This window comes from Amblyraja radiata, chromosome 3 (assembly GCF_010909765.2).
Source record: "Amblyraja radiata isolate CabotCenter1 chromosome 3, sAmbRad1.1.pri, whole genome shotgun sequence".
In the NCBI taxonomy this organism is placed as follows: Eukaryota; Metazoa; Chordata; class Chondrichthyes; order Rajiformes; family Rajidae; genus Amblyraja; species Amblyraja radiata.
The window spans coordinates 49,880,447-49,901,815 of record NC_045958.1 but is presented as its reverse complement, the minus strand read 5'-3'; the positions used below and the strand labels follow the sequence as shown (position 1 = coordinate 49,901,815).

General features: G+C 41.6%; 1 protein-coding gene across 1 annotated transcript in view; it reads right to left on the bottom strand.

Moving 5' to 3' along the window:
* Window positions 1–21,369, bottom strand: part of fbn2 (fibrillin 2) — a 304,739-nt gene that overhangs the window by 53,855 nt on the left and 229,515 nt on the right. Inside the window, exons 37-43 of the mRNA XM_033017776.1 lie at window positions 20,143–20,304; window positions 17,617–17,685; window positions 14,145–14,270; window positions 11,280–11,405; window positions 9,783–9,932; window positions 3,175–3,246; window positions 846–971 (exon numbers count right to left, since the gene is read on the bottom strand). Coding sequence (XP_032873667.1) covers window positions 846–971; window positions 3,175–3,246; window positions 9,783–9,932; window positions 11,280–11,405; window positions 14,145–14,270; window positions 17,617–17,685; window positions 20,143–20,304 — 831 coding nt within the window. The remainder of the gene's footprint in view (window positions 1–845; window positions 972–3,174; window positions 3,247–9,782; window positions 9,933–11,279; window positions 11,406–14,144; window positions 14,271–17,616; window positions 17,686–20,142; window positions 20,305–21,369) is intronic.

Below are 21,369 nucleotides of genomic sequence, written 5' to 3'. Positions count from 1 at the left end.
CCCGTTCCTGCCTTCTCCCCATATCCCCTGACTCCACTATTTTTAAGAACCCTACCTAGCTCTCTCTTGAAAGCATCCAGAGAACCTGCCTCCACCGCCCTCTGAGGCAGAGAATTCCACGGAAAGGACCTTACACGTTCAAAGATTGATACTGTGATGGTTCAAATAGGAATATTGGTGAGTAGCTATTGGGGGCAAATGAAAAGGTAGCTGCCAGAGTATGTTGGCAATAAGGGGCAAAACCAATAAGAAAGGAAATCAGAAAGGATGCGTTTCCTAAATGGAACCAGCAGGAGGCAGCAAACTGGCATCTGGATCCTTATTTCTCATGGATCGAGGCTATCGTACATTTTGGACTGGGCAGCGGATTTTTTTGTGTTGCCAATGCAGAAACAATGGCTGCTGAATTTCCACATGCAATGATGCACATTTTACCCTTATTTTGTTTTCAAAAAATCAACTCGTGTTCTTAATATCGTTCGTTTTCAGGAGTGCCATTCATTATGGAGTAGATGTTTGGAATAATTGAACATTCAGAACAAATTGTTGAACAAACCAACAAAGCAGTTTGTGGGATTTTCACAGTGTGCAAACAGAATGTCACATGGGAAAACTATCAAAACCTCAAAACCAATTATTAAATGGATCAAAAATCCTGGTGAGATTTTGAAAATATTAAGTAATAAAGTAGTATCTTTATTTTACAGTTAATAAACAAATTGATATTCAACAATGCTTTTATGTCAAGCTGCACCTCGTTGTGAAACTCCACGGTTTGTGATATTAAAGTCAAAGCATCACGTCTCAAAAACGTAAGCAGAATGATTTATAATGTAACACAATACCTTCACAGATGAGAAGTAAGTCGTTATAACTAAATCCCATCGGACACTCACAACGGAAGCTACCAATCTGATTAATACAGACACCATTTGCACAAATTCCTGGGATTTCTCTGCATTCATCAATATCTAGAGATAAGAAATCGATCATTAGAATCACATTGTGATTGACACAAACATAGGTGGAGGAGCAGGAAGAGTAGATAAAGCAGGGATTCTGCAGAAAGATAGGTTGGGAGAGCTGGCAGAGAAGTGACAGATGGAATACAGTGGGGAGTCAGAGAAATCAGAGGTGCAAAGGGACTTGAGAGTGCTGGTGCAGGATTCCCAAAAGGTTATTTTTTTCAAAGTCAATTGATGCGTTATTGTTAATTTTATGTCTGAAACATTTTTTTTTAGATCAAACCTGGGAACATGGAGTTAAATCACAGATCGCACACTCTCAGTGAAACACAGAATTGCATCAAGGGACATTGGAGCCTGCACTTATTCCCATGTTTCTAAAACGGATTAATTAATATATGCTTCATGATATCCCATGTTTCCAAAATGTAGTAGCTGATTTATTTTCGTGTTGGAAAGAATCTGAACAAATAAAATCTATTGCAGTCAAGAATAATTGTATATACAAGTTATGCAAAGTTTTTTACGTTGTTGATGTGTAATGAAACAAATATGATATCTATATACTTAAAAAACTTTGTGTGTGTGTGTGGGTGTACGGCATTTTGCCTTTGAAACGTATTTCCTCAAAAACATGACGCAAAAAAACGGGGAGATTTTTACAATTTCGGTAGGGATTTATCTTATGAGTTCAGAAATCCACTCCTTGGTCAATTATTTCCCCAGATTTTGAATAAAATTGATCACAAACTCATTAAAAAATATATATAATCGTCGCTTGAGCTGCTGACGTCACAATGCCCACATTCCCACCAATCGAGGCCCACCTGCCTCCAGGCGCCGCCCCCCTGCCGCTGTGAACTAAAGCCCCCGCCCAGCACAAGTACGCTCGCGCCACGCCTCCCGTAGCTGGACTCCTACGCCCGCCCGCCTTCCCATTCCAACCGCCCCCCCCCTCCCGTTCTCAAAATGCTCTGCAGATCGGGAGGTAAACCACTCCGTCTCCTCCACCCAATGATAGAACATGGCGGCGGCAGTTATTGTCGCGCGGGGCATTACTCCCTCTGGGAAACCTGAAATTCCTCCGTTGATCGCAGGGACACGAGGAATCGTCACACGAGAGCTGCCGAGGCTTTCCACGCCGCCCGAGGTCGGCACCGTCCGAGCCGCCCACTCACTGAGTTCAGGTCCGCCCCCTTCCTCTCTCTCCCCCATCCTCCTTCCCTCCCTCCCGCTGCAAACCCAACGTGCTGCCAGTCGTGCCTCTCGCAAGTCCTTTGATAAAAACCTTGCGACCACCCCCCTCTCTCTCTCTCCCCCCCTCCTCTCTCTCTCACTCCCCCCCCCCTCCACCCGCCCCTCCCTCTCCTCTCCCCCTCCCTCTCCTCTCCCCCTCCCTCTCCCCCCCCTCCCTCTCCCCCAGATCCGGGCAAAGACTGTGCTGCCACGTTGAAGGTAGCAAGGCAGACAAAGGACATATTACAAGACTGCTCTACAATCTTTACAAACAATTTCAGCCATTTTGCTCCAAGTAAATAATCTCAAACAATTATCAAGGGTTATACTTACACAGATATTCATGTTTAGAGCATTACTGATTACATATTTAAAATGAAACAAAAATGAAACAAGGAGAAATAAGTTAAACCCTAAAACAAGGTACTTTAACATAATCTTTTAAAATCCACTTCAGACAAGTCCTACTAGCAGTGGTCACAGATATTAGAAGCCCACGTTTCAACGTCACACATGGAGGCAGCACTTGACCTCTTATTGAACATTTGTTTTTATACTGTGCCTAATTCAATAACATTTGGGTTTACGACTTTCCTGTGCTTTGATGTTTGGAGTGTTCACTTCCTGTAATTTATCCTCCTACCTCATCACTGGGATATTGATATAACAACAGAGAAGCATTCTGTGACTATTGGTGTGGGAATTACATGTTGTATGTGTTCTTGATTTACAATTAACCATAGATTCCCCTGAAATATATTTTGTGCAACGTAAAATATTTTAAAAGGACCTTTGGGCACATGTAACATGGAAGAATGTAGAAACAAAGAAATGCCAATGAACTGCATGCTGCATCTCTGGAGAACATGGATTGGTGACATTTTCGGCTGAGATCTTTATTTGGACTGATTCTAGGGAGGGAGAAGAAAACTGGAAAAGGGGAGTGGCAGGACAAAGGAATCTCTCTACTTACCAATTGGTTTTCCAGTTCCAAAGTCAATGGTATAGCCAGGACCTTGATTTCCACACAACAACTGGTATTCAGCTAAAATATGAAATCATATCAACAAATGGCACATTAATTATACATTCATGAAATTTCATTCCATTTTAACACAAATATTTCTGAAATCCAACCTGCAAATGGTTTTAAGTATTTGCTTATTTGTGGGATTCCTTGTTCGAACTAAGCACTTTTGATATTTATCTACAGATGATTCAATTAATAATTTTACGGATATAAATGTTTCTGTTCATGACTCAAAGTCACTAGAATTCTCCAGAATTAGTAAATATATTTAAGAATCAGGGAGTATAAGTGAGATTAGGTTTAGTTAGAAACTGAAAGGCATTTAATCCACTTGTTTTAACAGATAGAGACCAGAGTAAAAAAGCCAACAGTAACATAAAATGAAATTGTTCTGACATGGGAAAGAATACAAATTGAATATACATCACTGGTAAAGCACTGTTATTTCTGTTCAGGTTTTATTTCTGAAATCACAATTTAATACTTTCCAGGATATATCTGTGAAGGCCTGGGTTTCACTGCTGGCACAAGACTAAGTTGGGAGTACTTGTCTATGAAGTCCTTGTGGAATCAAGAGAGCAGTATGAACTTCCACAGGCTTCCCAGCTGACAGGCTGAGCATATGCCAGGTTGGAACACATAATTCATTGAAACATTTGCCAGCTTAACCACAAACTAGATTTTTATCCTGTCTCGGTCACTTACAGCTGCAGACAAAATTCTTGCTTAACCTTGCCCATTACTTTCCTCCCAAAGAAAATAAATTCTCATGTCTTCAGACAAAGGATAGAATATTTTGAGAAAGATGAAAGGTGAACAGATGAAGGCCAGACATTTTATAAAGTGTAAACCTCTGTCACTTTTAGTGCTTGGGATTATATATAGGAAATGGTCAGGCCTGGAAATTTATCCTAGACGTGGTCCAAATTCAGTTGCTGTACAAATTTGTTTAAATCACAGATATTTAGCATGGTAAGAGACCATCGGCCTTGGAAAATATAAAATTCATTTCACAGTATGAAAATAAATGGACCAAAGGTGCTTGTCTGGGAAAGCTTGCTGAACACTGGAATGAAAAAACGTTATGGTTTTATCTAGATGAAGTGATAGAATAAATAATTTGGAACAGGGCACGCAGAATTCATAAAATAAAGCATTAATGTCTGCACGGTACGGAAAACTTTGTGTACAGTCAAGAGAAAGAAGAAATTAGAAAAAAAACAGAGAAACAAGGGTTGGAAATGCAAATGAGGCTGCAGTACAATATAATGCTATGGGGACTGAGGATGTCACAAAGTCAACAATGTAGGCACTATGTTTTATGTGAAGAACATTTGCAATATGATGAAGGAATTAATTGCACAAATAAAAAATCAAGAGTTTCGATGACCGAAGATCGGAGAGTCAAAGAGGAAGCCTCTGGTTTCATGGATGCGAGAAGTGGACTGGCAAGAGAGAGACCAGGGTATTACTACCAGCATCTTCAAGGTCAGCTGCAGGATACGCCCTCCCGCTGCACAGGGTAGTCAGCAGAGAGGGACGTCAGGTCGCAGGCCTGCTGGCTTCCTGGATCAGGGGCGCTCCAGGACTTCGAACATGTGGATTAGACTTTGGACTGTTCGTGTTTTCTATGTTTTTGTTTATTTTAACCAGTGCCAAAATTGTGGTGACTGTGCATTTGTGATTGTGCAAAGGAATTTCACTGTGCTGTGCATAAATGACAATAAAGAACCATTAATATATTGTGAATGGGATTACGGGGTAAAGCAGCAGAAGGAACAAGGAACTGAACATCCATGGGTGGGGTCGGGTACTTTTCGGCGCCTCTGTTTATAATATCGATACTCATCAGAACCCTAACCCTAACACCCCGAAACCCTAAACCTAACACCCCAAAACCCTATCCCTAACACCCCGAAAAGGCGAAACGGCGGTGCCGAATGGTACCATTCCGCCATGGGTGTACTGCCTTTACAAAATACAAGCAATCAAGAAGGGGAAGTGACTTAATATTGATGTTCAGAGAGGAGATGAACACACTAGTGAGAAAGGATATCAGTTTTGATAATGTGAAATCTGTATGGGCAATGCTAAGAAATACCAATGGGCAGAAAACTCCAATCGGGGTTATATTCAGAGATGCAAATTATTTTTGGTGATTTTTGATGATGTCAATAAACAAGAAATTAGAAATGTATGCAGTAAGCCTACAAATGTAATTATGCGTGACTTTAATCTACACGTGAATTGGGCTAACCAGATTAATAACAATACTGTGGAGGAGGAAGGAGGGTGAATTCCTGGAGTGCACACATAATGGATATCTGGACCAAAATCTTGAGGAACAAACTAGTGAGCAAGCCATCCTAGACTGGCTTGAATGGGGAGCAATGATCAGAATATGATGGGATTCTACATTCAAATGGAGAGTGGTGCAGTGGATTGTGAGAATAGGATCCTGAATCTAAATAAAACTATATTGATATGAGGAAATTGGTGGCAAGATTACATTGGAGAATGTCATTTATGCGATGATGGTAGATTATCAATGGCAACTGAGGAACAAATGGATGATCTACCACAATTCTTCAGTCCTATCTGGGTTAAGAATAAAACAGGAAGGGTGATTTAACCAGTTGTAATAAGAGAAATGAGTGGATCCCAAATAAGGTACAGTGCCCTCCATAATGTTTGGGACAAAGACCCATCATTTATTTATTTAGCTCTGTACTCCACAATTTGAGATTTGTAATTGAAAAAAATCACATGTGGTTAAAGTGCACATTGTCAGATTTTAACAAAGGCCATTTTTATACATTTTGATTTCACCATGTAGAAATTACAGCAGTGTTTATACATAGTCCTCCCATTTCAGGGCACCATAATGTTTGGAACACAGCAATGTAATGTAAATGAAAATAGTCATGTTTAGTATTTTGTTGCATATCATTTGCATGCAATGACCGCTTGAAGTCTGCGATTCATGGATATCACCAGTTGCTGGATGTCTTCTCTGGTGATGCTCTGCCAGGCCTGTATTGCAGCCATCTTTAGCTTATGCTTGTTTTGGGGGCTAGTCCCCTTCAGTTTTCTCTTCAGCATACTCAATTGGGTTCAGAATGCATTTCGTTGTCTCTGTACTGTACACTGACAATGACAATTAAAATTGAATCTGAATCTGAATCTGAATCAGGTGATTGACTTGGCCACTCAAGACTTGACCATTTTTTAGCTTTGAAAAACTCCTTTGTTGCTTTCGCAGAATGTTTGGGATCATTGTCTTGCTGTAGAATGAACTGCCAGCCAACGAGTTTTGAGGCATTTGTTTGAACTTGAGCAGATAGGATGTGTCTATACACTTCAGAATTCATTATGCTACTACCATCAGCGGTTGTATCATCAATGAAGATAAGTCAGCCAGTACTTTCAGAAGCCACACATGCCCAGGCAATAACACCCCCACCACCGTGTTTCACAGATGAGGTGGTATGCTTTGGATCCTGGGCAGTTCCTTCTATCCTCCATACTTTGCTCCTGCCATCACTCTGGTATTTCATCTTCGTCTCATCTGTCCACAAGACCTTTTTTCAGAACTGCGGCTGCTCTTTTAAGTACTTCTTGGCAAACTGTAACCTGGCCATCCTATTTTTGCTGCTAACCAGTGGTTTGCATCTTGCAGTGTAGCCTCTGTATTTCTGTTCATGAAGTCTTCTGCGGACAGTGGTCATTGACAATTCCACATCTGACTCAGACAGACAGACTTAACAAGGAGCTTACGTGGATTTTGAAGAAGCAGCAACAAGGAGAAGCAGGAAGAAGCTGAAGCCCGTGTGGGAGGAGAGAAAGAGGTGAGTCAGAGGGGAAAACAGTTGAAAACTGAGGAATTTGGTCTGTAAATTGGTTAATTAGGCAATTTATCAGTCAATATAAGCAAGGCTGCTCTAGGGGAGCGGCCTTGTGAGTAAAGTGTGAGTCTTTGGCTCGGGAGTCTTCGGCGAAGAGGCTATGCAAATCGCTGGAGAGGGAGAGACGAAAGAAGGAGATGTCAGGCAAGCTGATTCAGTGCGATGCTTGCAATATGTGGGAGGTCAAGGACACTGCTGGTGCCTCTGGCTGCTACAAGTGTGAGAAGCGCATCCAGGTACAGCTCCTGAAGGACCGAGTTGGAGAAGGAACTGGAGAAGCAAGTGGATGACCTCAGGTTCGTCTGAGAGGCCGAGTCGTAGCAAGATTGTTACACCTAAGGTACTGGAAGAGAGAAGGTGGATAACAGTGAGAAAGGGAAGTAAACATGGAATGCACAGGTCCCTGGGTGTTGTGCCTGTTGTGAACAGGTTCAGCCACTTAAAAGCTGTCTGGACAGAAGACGTTGACGCACTAAGCGGCGCACTGGCTTGCGAGGCAAAAAGTGCTGTTGAGCCAAAACCAAAGAGGCTGACGTCAGGCAACGCAGTGGTGGTTGGAGACTCCATTGTGAGAGGTACGGACAGGAGTTTCTGCGGCAACAGACGGGATTCGAGGATGGTGTGCTGCCTCCCGGGTGCCCGGATCCAGGATGTCACGGACAGAGTGCAGAAAATCCTCAAGGGCGAAGGTGAACAGCCGGATGTTGTAGTGCATGTCGGCACAAACGATGTTGGAAAGAAGGGGATGAATAGTCTGAAGCGTGGCTTTACGGAGCTCGGAAAAGTGCTGAAAAGCAGGACCTCCAGGGTGGTTATCTCCGGTTTGCTTCCAGTTCCTCGTGCTGGCGAGAGCAGGAACAGGGAGATACAGGACCTGAATGTGTGGCTGGGAAACTGGTGCAGGGGGCAGGGATTTAGATTCTTAGTCCACTGGGATCTGTTTTGGAGTAAGGGGGAACGGTACAAAAGGGACGGATTGCACCTTAAATTAAGTACTGTATTTTGGGTAGCTTCAGTTTCAAAGTAAACACTGATCACAAAGGATACAATGAACTATTAATACAATGTCCTCTTCTCTTTTGAATAAAGAGCAATTCAGATGAATTCAGCTGTTTGATACAAGTTTGAAGTGAATGCTTTGTTTCAGTTTCATTCTGTGTGTGTATTGCTTCCTCAACCTTTTCTATTGTGTCGACTTTAATGAATTCACTTTTGAGGACAATGCAAATTTGAAAATCGAACCAACATGTACTGGTGGCCATAGAAATTTGTGGGAACAAAATAACTGGATGGGAGATTAGCCACTGAAACTTCAAATGATCACATCTCAATATACACACTACCAGATATCCCATGGATTACCTCAGTGAAAACAACCTTATTTGCTTTATATGCACACATAGTCATTTTATGTTCCTCATTGCGGAAGATGATAATTAAAAACTCAACTGGTTACGAAATAATTGTTCTTTGCATTCCAAGACTTTAAGAGTTGTTGCAATTCTGAGACGGCAAGAATAAAATGATTGCTTGCCACCAATTCCTCAACCACTTATTTGTGCGGGTATTGAATTCCAGTGAGTGGGGTATTACTTGGAATTGTAGGGTCGGAGAGACTAAATATTTCATTCAATTCCATTCAGGTGGGCAAATAAATGTACTTATAAAAAAACAGCTAATGTAACTAACTTCCACTTTCAACTCGTACAGTATTTGCCAGTCACAATGCCTATTAAACACCATAGGGTCAAATGAAATCTATTCTTGCATTATTTCCTTGTCTCGGTTTTCCCAGTATTGGGAATGCCTTGCATATAGAGTTTTTAAATAAGCATTTTAATAAAGCCATCAATTTATTTGCTTGAAAAGATAAAATTTCTAGCTAAATATTTGGCTTTCATAAACTAAAGCCCCTGTCCCACTTACGTGTCCTTGGCACGCTAAATACACGACCTCGTGGTCACGTTGCGGCGCGATGGTCCCGCGAAGGTCGCGCGCGACTTCATGCGCCCGCACAGCCGTCTGGAGCGCGTGACGTCATTTGAAGATGGACACAAAATGCAGGAGTAACTCAGCGGGACCGGCAGCATCTCTGGAGAGAAGCAGTGGGTGATGTTTCAGGTCGAGACTCTTCTTCAGTTGAAAAAAGGTTCTTGACCCGAAACGTCACCCATTGCTTCTCTCCAGAGATGCTGCCGGTCCGGCTGAGTTACTCCAGCATTGTGTGTCTATCTTCAATATTCTTGGCCCCGCTCTGGGAGTAGAAGTGGGGGTGAACCGGATACGCAATGGCCGTGAGCCCCAGGCCGAGCTCGATGATCGTTTGATTGCTTCTGCTGCTGTTGGAGGTGAGACGTTGCGTCGCGCCAGGGTCTTGGGCCTGTCCCACTTTGGCGGTCAGTTACGTGACAGGCCAGTGGCACGCAACAATTTTGTTTGCTACAAAATTTCAGAGCACCGTGCGATACCGCGCACAACTCCATACCCCTCCGCGCTTCTCAGTGGGACCAGCCCCGCGCGGCCACACGATGCCCGCGCGCCTCAACGCGACGATGGGTTTGTGGAATTTGCCAAGGACACGTAAGTGGGACAGGGCCTTAAGTGTTACATGTGCAAAGCAGTTGATAAGAGAGGTTGATGACTCACATGTTGCAGGGGTCGGACAGGGCTCACAAGGTTTGTTCCAGCCTTTACCAACATTATAGGAACAGCAACACATTTTTTTGGTTAGGTTGAAGCCAAGCTCATTCTCACAGGTTTCGTTGTAGTGCCGGTAGCATAGGCTTTTCCTCATGTCTGAAATATAAAACATAGTTAGTAAGTGAATCCAAATTTGGCATCATTTCTGTTTTTAGTTATTAAGATATTTTAGACTAGCACAATACTGATTTGCTCTTTCCAATCAAAAATTCAATCAAGTACTGCCATTCTTCTATTAATTGGCACTTGAATTTGAATTACATGTGATACTTAAAGGGCTCCTAATTCTACAGGTAGGCAAATGACACAGTGGGCACATAAAGCTTCCTAATTTGGAGCTCTGTGGCAAGATTGCTCATATTTAGCCCAGTACAATTTCCTTATTCTGTAGCTATAAGAAATAGAGCTAGCTAATGTATTCATGAGTCTAAAATAAAATAATCTTCAGGTTTTAAAGATCAAAATAGCAAATTTCATTTTTCTTCTATCACTCTTCATATTTTCACTTTCATGTCATTATGAAACCGATTACTAGGACAAATGACTGATTTCACGGATGAAAATGATTAATGTGGTGCCTATTTACTGAATGATCTAAATGACTGCTTGAAATAGCCGGACCACTTCATATTTATAAAAGGAACCAGCGTAACTGATTACACATAATGGTTATTGCCATTTGCCCAAAATAGGTGGCCAACCATGATGAATGCCAAAGGAAATAAAAATTAATCAATTCGTACACTTGTGTAAACACTATGACGACGATTTTTAACGGCATTAGTTGGTTTCCGTTTTATAGCTGTAAAGGTACATAATGGCCCTTATTTTCATATGCACATCATTCCCTTGTACATTCACAAATGAAACAGTCTCAATTAAACCTTACTACTTATGGAATTTCAGAATGAAATATCCTCCTCATATTCCTCCAATTTAAATGCAAAGTTCATTAATAATGAACATCTAACATTTTTGACATTTAAAGCATGCATTTTCTACACATCACTGTTTCACTTTAGCATACTGCTGACACTGTGTGTCAAGTTCAGCTGCAATCAATAGATGCACTCATTGAAAGTATTCTAGGAAGAGATCTGAAGTACCAATTTCCCGAACAATTTTATGCCCTGACTATTTCCTGGAGTGACATTCATCCAGCTTCATATGATTGCCAACAAAATCACTGTAATCAAAACATTATTTCACAGATGGAAGCCCTTGAAATTAAAGGCCATGAACTTAAAACAAGGATGACTGATTATCCCTATGACAACCACAATACTAAACCCTCATCCTGATGTATTGAAATGCAGATGGAAATGTTGGTTTGCATACCCTTTACAGTCTTTCCTCAATGAAAAGTATGAAAGGAGAATTATTATTTGTCATGGAGTTACGTTTTGTATTAAATAATGTTGAGTAATAATCAGCAGGACTCACCCATACAGTTGTTTCCACCATTTATCTGCATGTACTCTGGAGGACAGACACAGGTGTAGTTGCCTAGTGTGTTGTAGCATGTGCCTGGTCCACAGATGCCAAGGTAGGTGATGCATTCATCAATATCTGTGAAAACATACACAGCAGATTTCTTTATTTTCAGAACAGGAAGCATTATTCAGTGGGAGATATGAATTTGCCTTAAAAATGTAATGTAGTGAGCAAAACATATTGAAGTTCACAACCCTGATTTGGTTCCATTGATTTCACAGACATTACTATATTACATGAACAATTGTTCAAACAAAGGTGTATTCCTGCCCTAGATGTCTCATAACTGTTTTAACTCACTGGAGACTCATTTGGATCACAATGAAAAACATGCGCTGAGATATTAATCTATATCTCTTTGATTTTAAAAAGATTCTTGTTTTGAACTCAAGGTTCTCCTCAGTAAGGTGTATTGTTTTGGATACAGTTAGGGGTGCGGAGGTGTTTTGGACACTGTTGGGGGTGCGGAGGTGTTTTGGATGCTGTTGGGGGTGCGGAGGTGTTTTGGATGCTGTTGGGGTGGGGAAGGTAGGGATCCTCTCAGTGGACAGCAGCAGCAGCAGCAACAACAGCCAGTTTTGCGGCATGAGGAAAGACCAGCTTTGAACTCAAGTAATAAGTTGGCACTGACAGATTAAACTGGATTTATCTTCAGGAAAGAAGCCTAACATTGGGAAGTTGAGGTCATGGCATTGATAGGCACATTGAATTGTGATATTATAGCTATTACATGGTGAAGGATGGACAGGACTGGCAGTTCAATGTTCTGGTGTACAGGTGCTGTACAGATACCAAAAAGGAAACCATGAGAGCAAATAGTAGACCCTAGATATCCTTGACAGATAAGGTAATGGTGAATTCAAAGAGATTCTATAAAGATATTATAAACAAAAGGGTAACTAGATTTATGTTAAGGATTAGAGTGCAGAAACTAAGAACTGTAGATGTTGGTTAATACACAAAAGGTGCTGGAGTTACTCAGCAGGTCAGACGGCATCCCTGAAGAACATGGATAGGTGACTTTTTGGGTCGAGACCGAGTCTGAAAAAAGAAAGTGGTGATTAAGCTAGTGACGGTTGCAGAAAAGATTCACAAGGATGTCGCCGGATTAGGGTGGCTTGAGGTATAAGAATGGCTGGATAGGTTTGGATTGCTTTCTCTGGAATGAAGGATGAGTTTAGACGTTTATATAACCACTAGACCAAGTGCAGACCCGTTGGGTCTGTTCCCCCAACGTGCGGTTGTGGGGGGGGAGGCGGCATGCAGCATCACACATTAACTACCGCCCCCCCCCCCCCCCCCCCCCCCCCCGCACTCATGGGGATGGAGGGGAGGAAGGGGGAGAAAAAGAGGGGAGAGAGAGAGGGGGGGGAAGAGGAGAGGGGGAGGGGAGAGGAGAGGGGGGGGGAGGGGAGAGAGAGGAGAGGGGGGGGAGAGGAGAGGGGGGTAGAGGAGAGGGGGGAGAGGAGAGGGGGGGGAGAGGAGAGGGGGGGTGAGGAGAGGAGGGGGGGGGAAGGGGGGGAGAGGAGGGGGGAGAGGGGAGGGGGGGAGGGGAGGGGGGAGAGGGGAGAAGGGGGGGAGGGGAGAAGGGGGGAGGGGAGAAGGGGGGGTGAGAAGGGGGTGAGGAGAGGGGGGAGAGGAGAGGAGAGGGGGGGAAGGAGAGGAGGGGAGGAGAGGAGAAGGGGGGGAGAGGAGAGGGGGAGGAGAGGGGGGGGGAGAGGAGGGGGGGGAGAGAGGAGAGGGGGGAGAGGGAGAGGGGGGGAGAGGAGGGGGGGAGAGGAGAGGGGGAGAGGAGAGGGGGGGGAGAGAGGAGAGGGGGAGGGAGAGGAGAGGGGGGGGAGAGAGGAGAGGGGGGGAGAGAGAGAGGGGGGAGAGAGGAGAGGGGGGAGAGAGAGAGAGGGGGGAGGGGGAGAGGGGGGGGGGGAGAGGAGAGAGCGAAAGAGAGAGGGATAGGGAGAGAGAGAGAGAGAGGTGGGGAGAGAGAGGAGGGGAAGAGAGAGAGAGAGTGCCTTTTTACTTCAACCCAAACCCAAACAACCATTTGCAGGCAGTGCTTTTTTACCTCTAACCATATTTTCATTTTCAAACCAAATTAAGGGTACTCACAGTGCTGTAGACATTTGTTCAGTGTCATTCAGAACTCTGATTGAGGCACACCACTTGCAGAGACTGATTGAGGCATACCACTTCCTGGTTTTATAGTCCCTCCCCCTCCCTCCAGCAGGGGCAGCAGAGAGAATGGGGAATTTTGTATAAACATTAATATCTCTGTCAATTTCCATCAACGGGAAAAATCCTCGGCACACATGCGGCGGAGGGGGGCTCTGAGCGAGGTGGCCAAAAATGACGGCCGTAGGTGGCGGCGTTCTCTCGGAAATCGCAGCACAGATGGCCAAAACCGGTCAAGAACAGACTTTTAGTAATATAGATGAATAAGATGGACTGTTCCAATTTTCATCATTAGTCCTAAACATTTCCAGCACCCACTGACCAAAAACCTCTATCAATCAGGACTCAAACCTAACATTCACATGAATCATTTCACACCTATCATTCCACCAGGGTAATGTACTTTCCTCCAAGTTTTCACACTATGCCATTATTCACTGTGGTGGCTACATCATCTGAACACACTGCAACTAACTCTCCTACATTCTGCACAACTCTTACAGAAGACAATTACACAGATTATAGATTGGCCTGGGATGAACATTAATACTCAGGTCTTTGCATCCCCACACTTCTCGGCAATCATCCTTTACAGAAAAGTTCCATGCATTCAGCTATCCTTTTCCAAAAATGTACTTAACTCACCTTCGCAAATACGAGTGTCTTCATTTAAGTAATAGCCAGCTGGGCATTCACACTGAAAACTGCCAAAAGTGTTGACACAGTTGCCACCTTGACACAGGCCTGGCAGCTCCTGGCATTCATCAATATCTGAGAAGCAAAGTACATACAGAGAATTACCATGACAAATGACACAATCTCCCTGTACAGAATTGCATAGCCAAAGATATTAACGGAAGTATTACATTAAAAATAATCTTCATATCTGGTCATATTAAATAGAGCAGAAATAATATACCAGGGAGACTAAGAGTACACAAAACCCAGAACAAATGACCCCAATCCCAGGATTCTAGACAAGATGATTGCAGATATTGCACATGTATTACTGAAGGGTTTCTAAAATCATCTAAATTTTGTCAGGATGTCAGGATTGGAGGGTAAGAAATGCAACACCATTGACTAGAAAATAGGGAGTACAGCAGCGGTGCAGGAAACAGGTCTGAATGAAACTGTCACCTCGTGAGCACCACAATCTGGCCTAATTTATCTAAATTTTGAAAGAAAGGTGAGCAGAGGTCTGTAATGGAAGGGAACGAGATTGCAGACGCATCAGGAAAAACATTGCACAAACTTTGCACTAAATGAAGTAATTGATCGTTAGAGGATCAATGATTTGGAAAAAGAAAGTACTGAAATTAAAATGCCAAACAATGGAGATCAAGTAATGGTTAAAATCCTGTCAGATACGGCTGGTCTTCAGCCCCAGTGTGTGAATTAAATAGTGTTATAGCGGCAGGAGAAACGTACATTAGTGGGAATGAGGGGTTACCTCACTTCTGCAGGAACCCCCATTTGTAAAAGTCCTTTTCGTTAATACCCTTCTCCAAGCTCTACAAAGCGGAGTAAATAGCTATGATAAAGTGTGCCGCCCATACAGGTGCTATAGGTATGGTCTCATAAGGTAATGATATGGCTGATAAGGTAGCCAAAGATGCTTCCATGAGGCCCTTTATCACTTACACTTCCCTTTACCATCTTATCATTTCTTTTGGAATCCTGGCATATTTATTGAGGGACATTCAGGAAATTGCCTTTAAACATGATGTTCCCCTATTTAGCAGCTGTTGCTCACGGACAAAGTCACGTGAGCAAAGGGGGGATGATTAAATTACTATACAAACACTGGTATGCACCGGGATTTTCTTGCACAGCAATATTTGGTACTACGCAGGATGTGCAGTATGTCACAAGTACAACGCAGGGAAAAAGAGTACAAACGCGCCAGACTCATGTGATGAAGGGAGAGGAACCTTTGGAACGATTACCGATAGATGTTATACAATTAACGAAAGAAGAAGGGAAGGAATATGTATTAGTTATTGTACATACCTTCTCAAAATGGGTGGAAGCTTTCGCTACTAGAAAAGCTGACACCACCACTGTAGTAAAATTATTGTTAAGAGAAATAATTTGGTGGTATGGATCACCAGGATACTTAGAAAGTGACAGAGAATCGCATTATACAGGGAAATAATGCAAGAAGTTTGCATGGCACAGGGAGTTAAACAGAAATTACATTGCCTGTATCGCACACAATCATCAGGCATGGTTGAAGACATAATGGGAGGATCAAGACCAAATTGGCAAAATGTTGTCACGAAAACTGGACTGAAATGGCCGGATGCACTGCCCTTTGTGCTAACGAGTGTGAGAATGACTCCTGACCCCCAGACTGGCCTAAGCCCATATGAAGTAATCAGGGGAAGAGTAATGAGAACATCACTAGGATGGGATGGTAGAGAGGGTGTTACTTTACAAGGAGTGAGACAAATGGTAGAATATTGTAGAAGAATTGTGACGGCCCAAAAGGAAAATAGGGAATGCGTACAGGAGGTGCAAAGGCAAGTTACATCGGAGCCATGTTACAGTACAAGTCCGGGTTATATTGGATAATAGTTAAAGACCATAAACAGAAACATGCCCTAGCTCCAATATGGGCAAGGTGCTTCTGGTAATAAATACTGCAGTCAAATATGCAGGAAAAACTAACTGAATTCATGCTTCGCATTGTAAACAGGTGAAGAATCAGGACGGTGAAACATGAAGTACCAGTTGGTAGCGATAACTGCTACCTGTATGATCTTGGTCGACCAGAATGAAACTGTCCAGAAAATATGTGAAGAATCAATTAACCAAAATGTGTATTTATGTTTTGGCAAAGTGGTAACATGTAACAATGCTTTACTAATGTCTGATGCATGCAAATGGATGCTAACACAATTAACGAGACATATACAGTTTTCCATAAAATTGAGATAACGGTGTTTGAAGTAATGGTTGTTACATACGCTGTGGTGACAAGACATGCCAGATTAGTTTAAGGTATAGGAGGCGGGAAAGGAGGGGCGGTGAACGACATAACACTTAAAATGGAGATGATGTTCATATGTTTTTATATATGGCTTATAAGTATGGATATGAATCAGTCAACATGGATAAAAAGGGATATCGCTGAGACTGAAAGGTTTGTTGCTATTGCATTCCCATGGTGTGGAGTGGGAAAGGTGGAGTGAGGCAGCATCAATCTAGCCTCTGTGTTAGAAAAGGTTGCCAATGATGCCTCCATAACTATTAAAGAAATAAATGCTGAGATTGTGGTCATCGGGACAGTTGCCCTGCAGAATCGAATAGTTTTGGATTCCCTCCTGGCAGAAAGAGGGGGAACATGTGGTGTAATAGGATTAGAATGTTGCACATATATCCCTGATGCAAGTGAAAACATCACCAACCTGGCAGATCATATCTGCAAAGAAGCAGCCACAGTACATGATGGTAAACAGAACATCAAAAGGAATGTCTGTATATAAGGAGCGGATGAATCTTTGTTCGTTGAGCAATCTCCTAGATTTCCCCCAGTGATCACTGTATTTGGCGCTCTTGAATAAAGTATTGACTGTCTTTTCCGATATTTGTGTTGTGTATTAAAGTTTTCTTTAACAGTTTACACAAAAGGACACAAAGTGCTGGAGTAACTCAACGGGTCAGGCAACACCTCTGGAGAACATAGACAAGTGACGTTTCTGATCAGGACCCTTTCTCAGACTTATGTAATATATTAGCCTGGATAGAAAAATTATTAAGGAAAGAATAGGAATAAATTAGTCATTCTTAGGAAGACAGAGTGCTACCTGTCCCGGACATGAAACATTACAGTTCTCTTTCCACATAAGTGACCCATGTTGGCTGTTCTAGTCATTTATTCGAATTGGGCTGTTTGAGGTGACTGCCCTTTATGTTCTTCCTTTAATCGGCCATTTATTGTTTTTCTGCTTTTTTTTCATTTCCAACATCTGCACTCATTTACTTTTGTTGCAGTCATGTGACATTTAGTCATTTATGACGGGATGTAAACCATGATTAGAAGAAATTTCCAAGTCTTGAATACTTTGTCAATGGATTAGAATGTTCCTCAGGATGGTAATTATCCACTTACCCTCTAAAATGACAGTGATAGCATTGGGCTTAAATCCTTCACCTCCTGGACAAAGTATCTTGTATTCAGCTGTGAATATAAACACCAGAGACATTCAAAGTTGTTATTTCAGCAAACTATGGAATTTTGTTACGAATGGTTGACCCTGATATTTGCATAACAAAAAATGAGGTCTGCTCGTCCACACATACAATATTTCAGGTCTTGAGTATATTATTACAATGTGAATCCTCTGCCTGCCAGGCATAATACTTCATAGCTGATTTTAAACACTATTGCACTCTGCAGTCCCAATTTGTGTTAATTCAAACATTTGCTCATCAATTTTATTTTGTTCAATCATATCATTACTTTCAATTAATATTTTCTCAATGAAAAAAATACACGGATCTATTTATAGCCTTCAACTACTCTTCTATTCACCATCCCCACAGTGCTCTATTGATAGCCAGTAAATTGTTGTAAACTACAATCATTATTGTAGTTTGGAGAATGCAGCAGTGCAGCAATGAGGGATATAGCTATTGGTTTGGAGTGGATTTTAACCTACAATGTTCTGAGAGCCACCAAATTAACACAAAATTAAATATGCCTACAACTTTGTTGGAACACAGATCTGTTTGATTCACTATATGGTGATATCCTTTCAAATTAAAGGTATCTGTTTCCTAATCATCATCATAGTAAATGATGGCAGAAAGCAGACAAGAACAACTTTGTGTTTTTTCCCCTCATTCTATAATTCCCACGTTCCTAATGTTATTCAATCTTGGATTCTTGGAACTGTTTATATGCAGAAGATGCCAGAAGATCATAAGTAAATGGGCCCAGAACCAGAAGATGGCTCTGATGTAACCTTAGTTGATTTTGTATATCCAGATGCCTTAATTAATGAGGCTGTTACATTTTTTATTTCTATAAAATCAACAAAGACTGGCTTACAATTATAGACTAATATAATAGACAATAGGTGCAGGAGTAGGCCATTCGGCCCTTCGAGCCAGCACCACCATTCAATGTGATCATGGCTGATCATCCCCAATCAGTACCCCGTTCCTGCCTTCTCCCCATATCCCCTGACTCCGCTATTTATAAGAGCCCTGTCTAGCTCTCTCTTGAAAGCATCCAGAGAACCTGCCTCCACCGCCCTCTGAGGCAGAGAATTTTACAGACTCACCACTCTCTGTGAGAAAAAGTGTTTCCTCGTCTCTGTTCTAAATAGCTTACTTATTCTTAATCTGTGACCCCTGGTTCCGGTCTCCCCCAACATCGGGAACATGTTTCCTGCCTCTAGCGTGTCCAAGCCCTTAACAATCTTATATGTTTCAATGAGATCCCCTCTCATTGAAGTGAAGTATATAACAGTGAACTATAACAGCATCAAATACATGGATATTTGTTATAGCATATGATGCATTGATGATTCATATATATATATATATATATATATACACACACACAACAAAATGATATTTTCCTAATATATATAAATGATAAAAATGATATATTCCTGTATACGATATATATATATAGTATGCATATATATACATGTAACTATATACATATAACTATATATATATATAATGTATATATATATGTGTGTGAGTGAGTGAGTGAGTGTGTGTGTGTGTGTGTGTGTGTGAGTGAGTGAGTATATAGGAATACATCATTTTAGTGGAAATTAATTCTGGCATGAGGATTACTTATTTTTTAATGAGCATGATATAGCAGAAGTTATTTTTTGTTTATTAGCTGTACTAATTCATTTTATTTGATGTAAAATCATAGGCAGCAGGTCAATGATTCCCTGATGGTATTCAGGGAAAAGGCAAGACTTCCGTTGACCATTCAAATGCAGAGAATAAATCCCTCGGAAACTGGCCAACAGACTAAAGAGTGCAATTGCAAATCATCAAAACCAGTACTCCACCAATGTTCTGAAATGCTCTGTGTCAGATTACCATCCACAGCCTGTCCCACTTGGGCGTCAGTTACCCGTCATTTATGAGACATGATTTACGCGTGACGCACACGTGATGCGCACATGGCGTGCATTATGCACGCATGGCGCGTGGTGACGTAGGCAGTGATGCGCGGTAGCGCGCGGCTACCCAGGATATTGGGATTCACAAAATCTTTGCGCGCAAATGAAGCCCAAGTGGGACAGGCCCTTCACACTTTCAATGATTCACAAAACTCTGCACCTTTACCTTGGCCCTAAATGGCTGGCCCATCACCCTGAGAATTGTTCCAGACTATTCAGTTAGGAAAAAGCACAATGACACAGCCAAGGATACTGAAGGCAATAAATAAATACACTTGTAGTCTTCGTCTCATTAAACTCCTAGTTCCTCACTATATTAAGTATTTTTCTTTGAGTCTTCTACTGCGAATACAAGTAAGAAATAGTTGTTTCTCATCTTTATCAATCCCTTATTCACATTAGAATATGTTTTTGCTTCTAAGGAAAACATGTTTACTCTCTCTGCACTGATCCACACCTGTTCTATGAAAGAGTATACATACTTGAATTGACATCAGGGCAGATTTCACAAGGGTTACCCCAGGAACGTCCCAGAGAGCAACAGCATGAAGCACGAGTGACACCAACACCAATGTCGACACTGCAGGACAGGCCTCCATCACCCCGTTGGCCATACTCCAAAAAACAATTCCCCACACGAGTATCTGTGCCAAACAAATAGAGAAATAACATTGAGGGAATCGTTGCATTGAGTGGAAATGATGTACATTGTTTCAGACATTTGATGAAATACTTAATTTTAGACATAATTTATGAGGTAAAGTTTCAAATGACAGTATTATGAACAGGAGCACTGGTCAGAGACATCAGTGCAGCTGATGTATTATGTTCTCCAATGTCTAATTCTTAAACTTAATCACAATTAAATATGGAATGCTGCAAGACATCTGAATCAATTCTCTGGTCTATATTCCCTTATGATTTGAGTAACATTTTGGCCTATTTAATCAAATTTTAAAGAATGTTAAAGATTGAACCCAAAACGTTCAATCATGAGCAATGCACTTACATTATCTGGATGCGATGATGTATATTATTAGGGGATTTGATCAAACACATTATTTCAGACAAAGTTCCTAACACTAAGCTTTGCTTGATACAATAGCATGAATAGCAGTAAGCTTGTATAATGTAGTTTTTTAGTGCAGAGTCTGAATAATGACAAAATGTCTGTTAGCAGATACTACAGTTTCTTAACAACTTTTTTCAATTTAAATGCAAAATTAAATTAAAATGCAAATTGAAATTGATTCATTAGTTATACATTTCCAGTCTATTGTGCTGAATGGAAAGCATTAAAGCTCTGTTTCAGAAAAAAAGTTTTTGCACAATCACTATTGGTGCTCGTTATTGACGGGGATATTACCGAGATACAAAGAACGGAGAAGTCTGGTTTTATTGTCTTACTTGCAGTTACTTGATATCAGCTAAGGTAACAGTAAGGGTAATGAAAATTGATCTGTTTTTAGGACTTGCAAAGAGGACATGTGAACATTGTTACCATTTATGACGTTGAACCGATGATGTCTGTTGAAAAGCTACCTTCAGCGCAGCAACTGACTAAAACACAATGCTGCTATGCCCACTTTAATTGCCACCATGCATTGCTGAAGGTCACAGAGTAAGAATGAATCATGGGTAAGAAATGGAAAGTTAAATGATACAAATGGAACTATAGCACACAAAATATTTAATTTCCAGAGGAATCA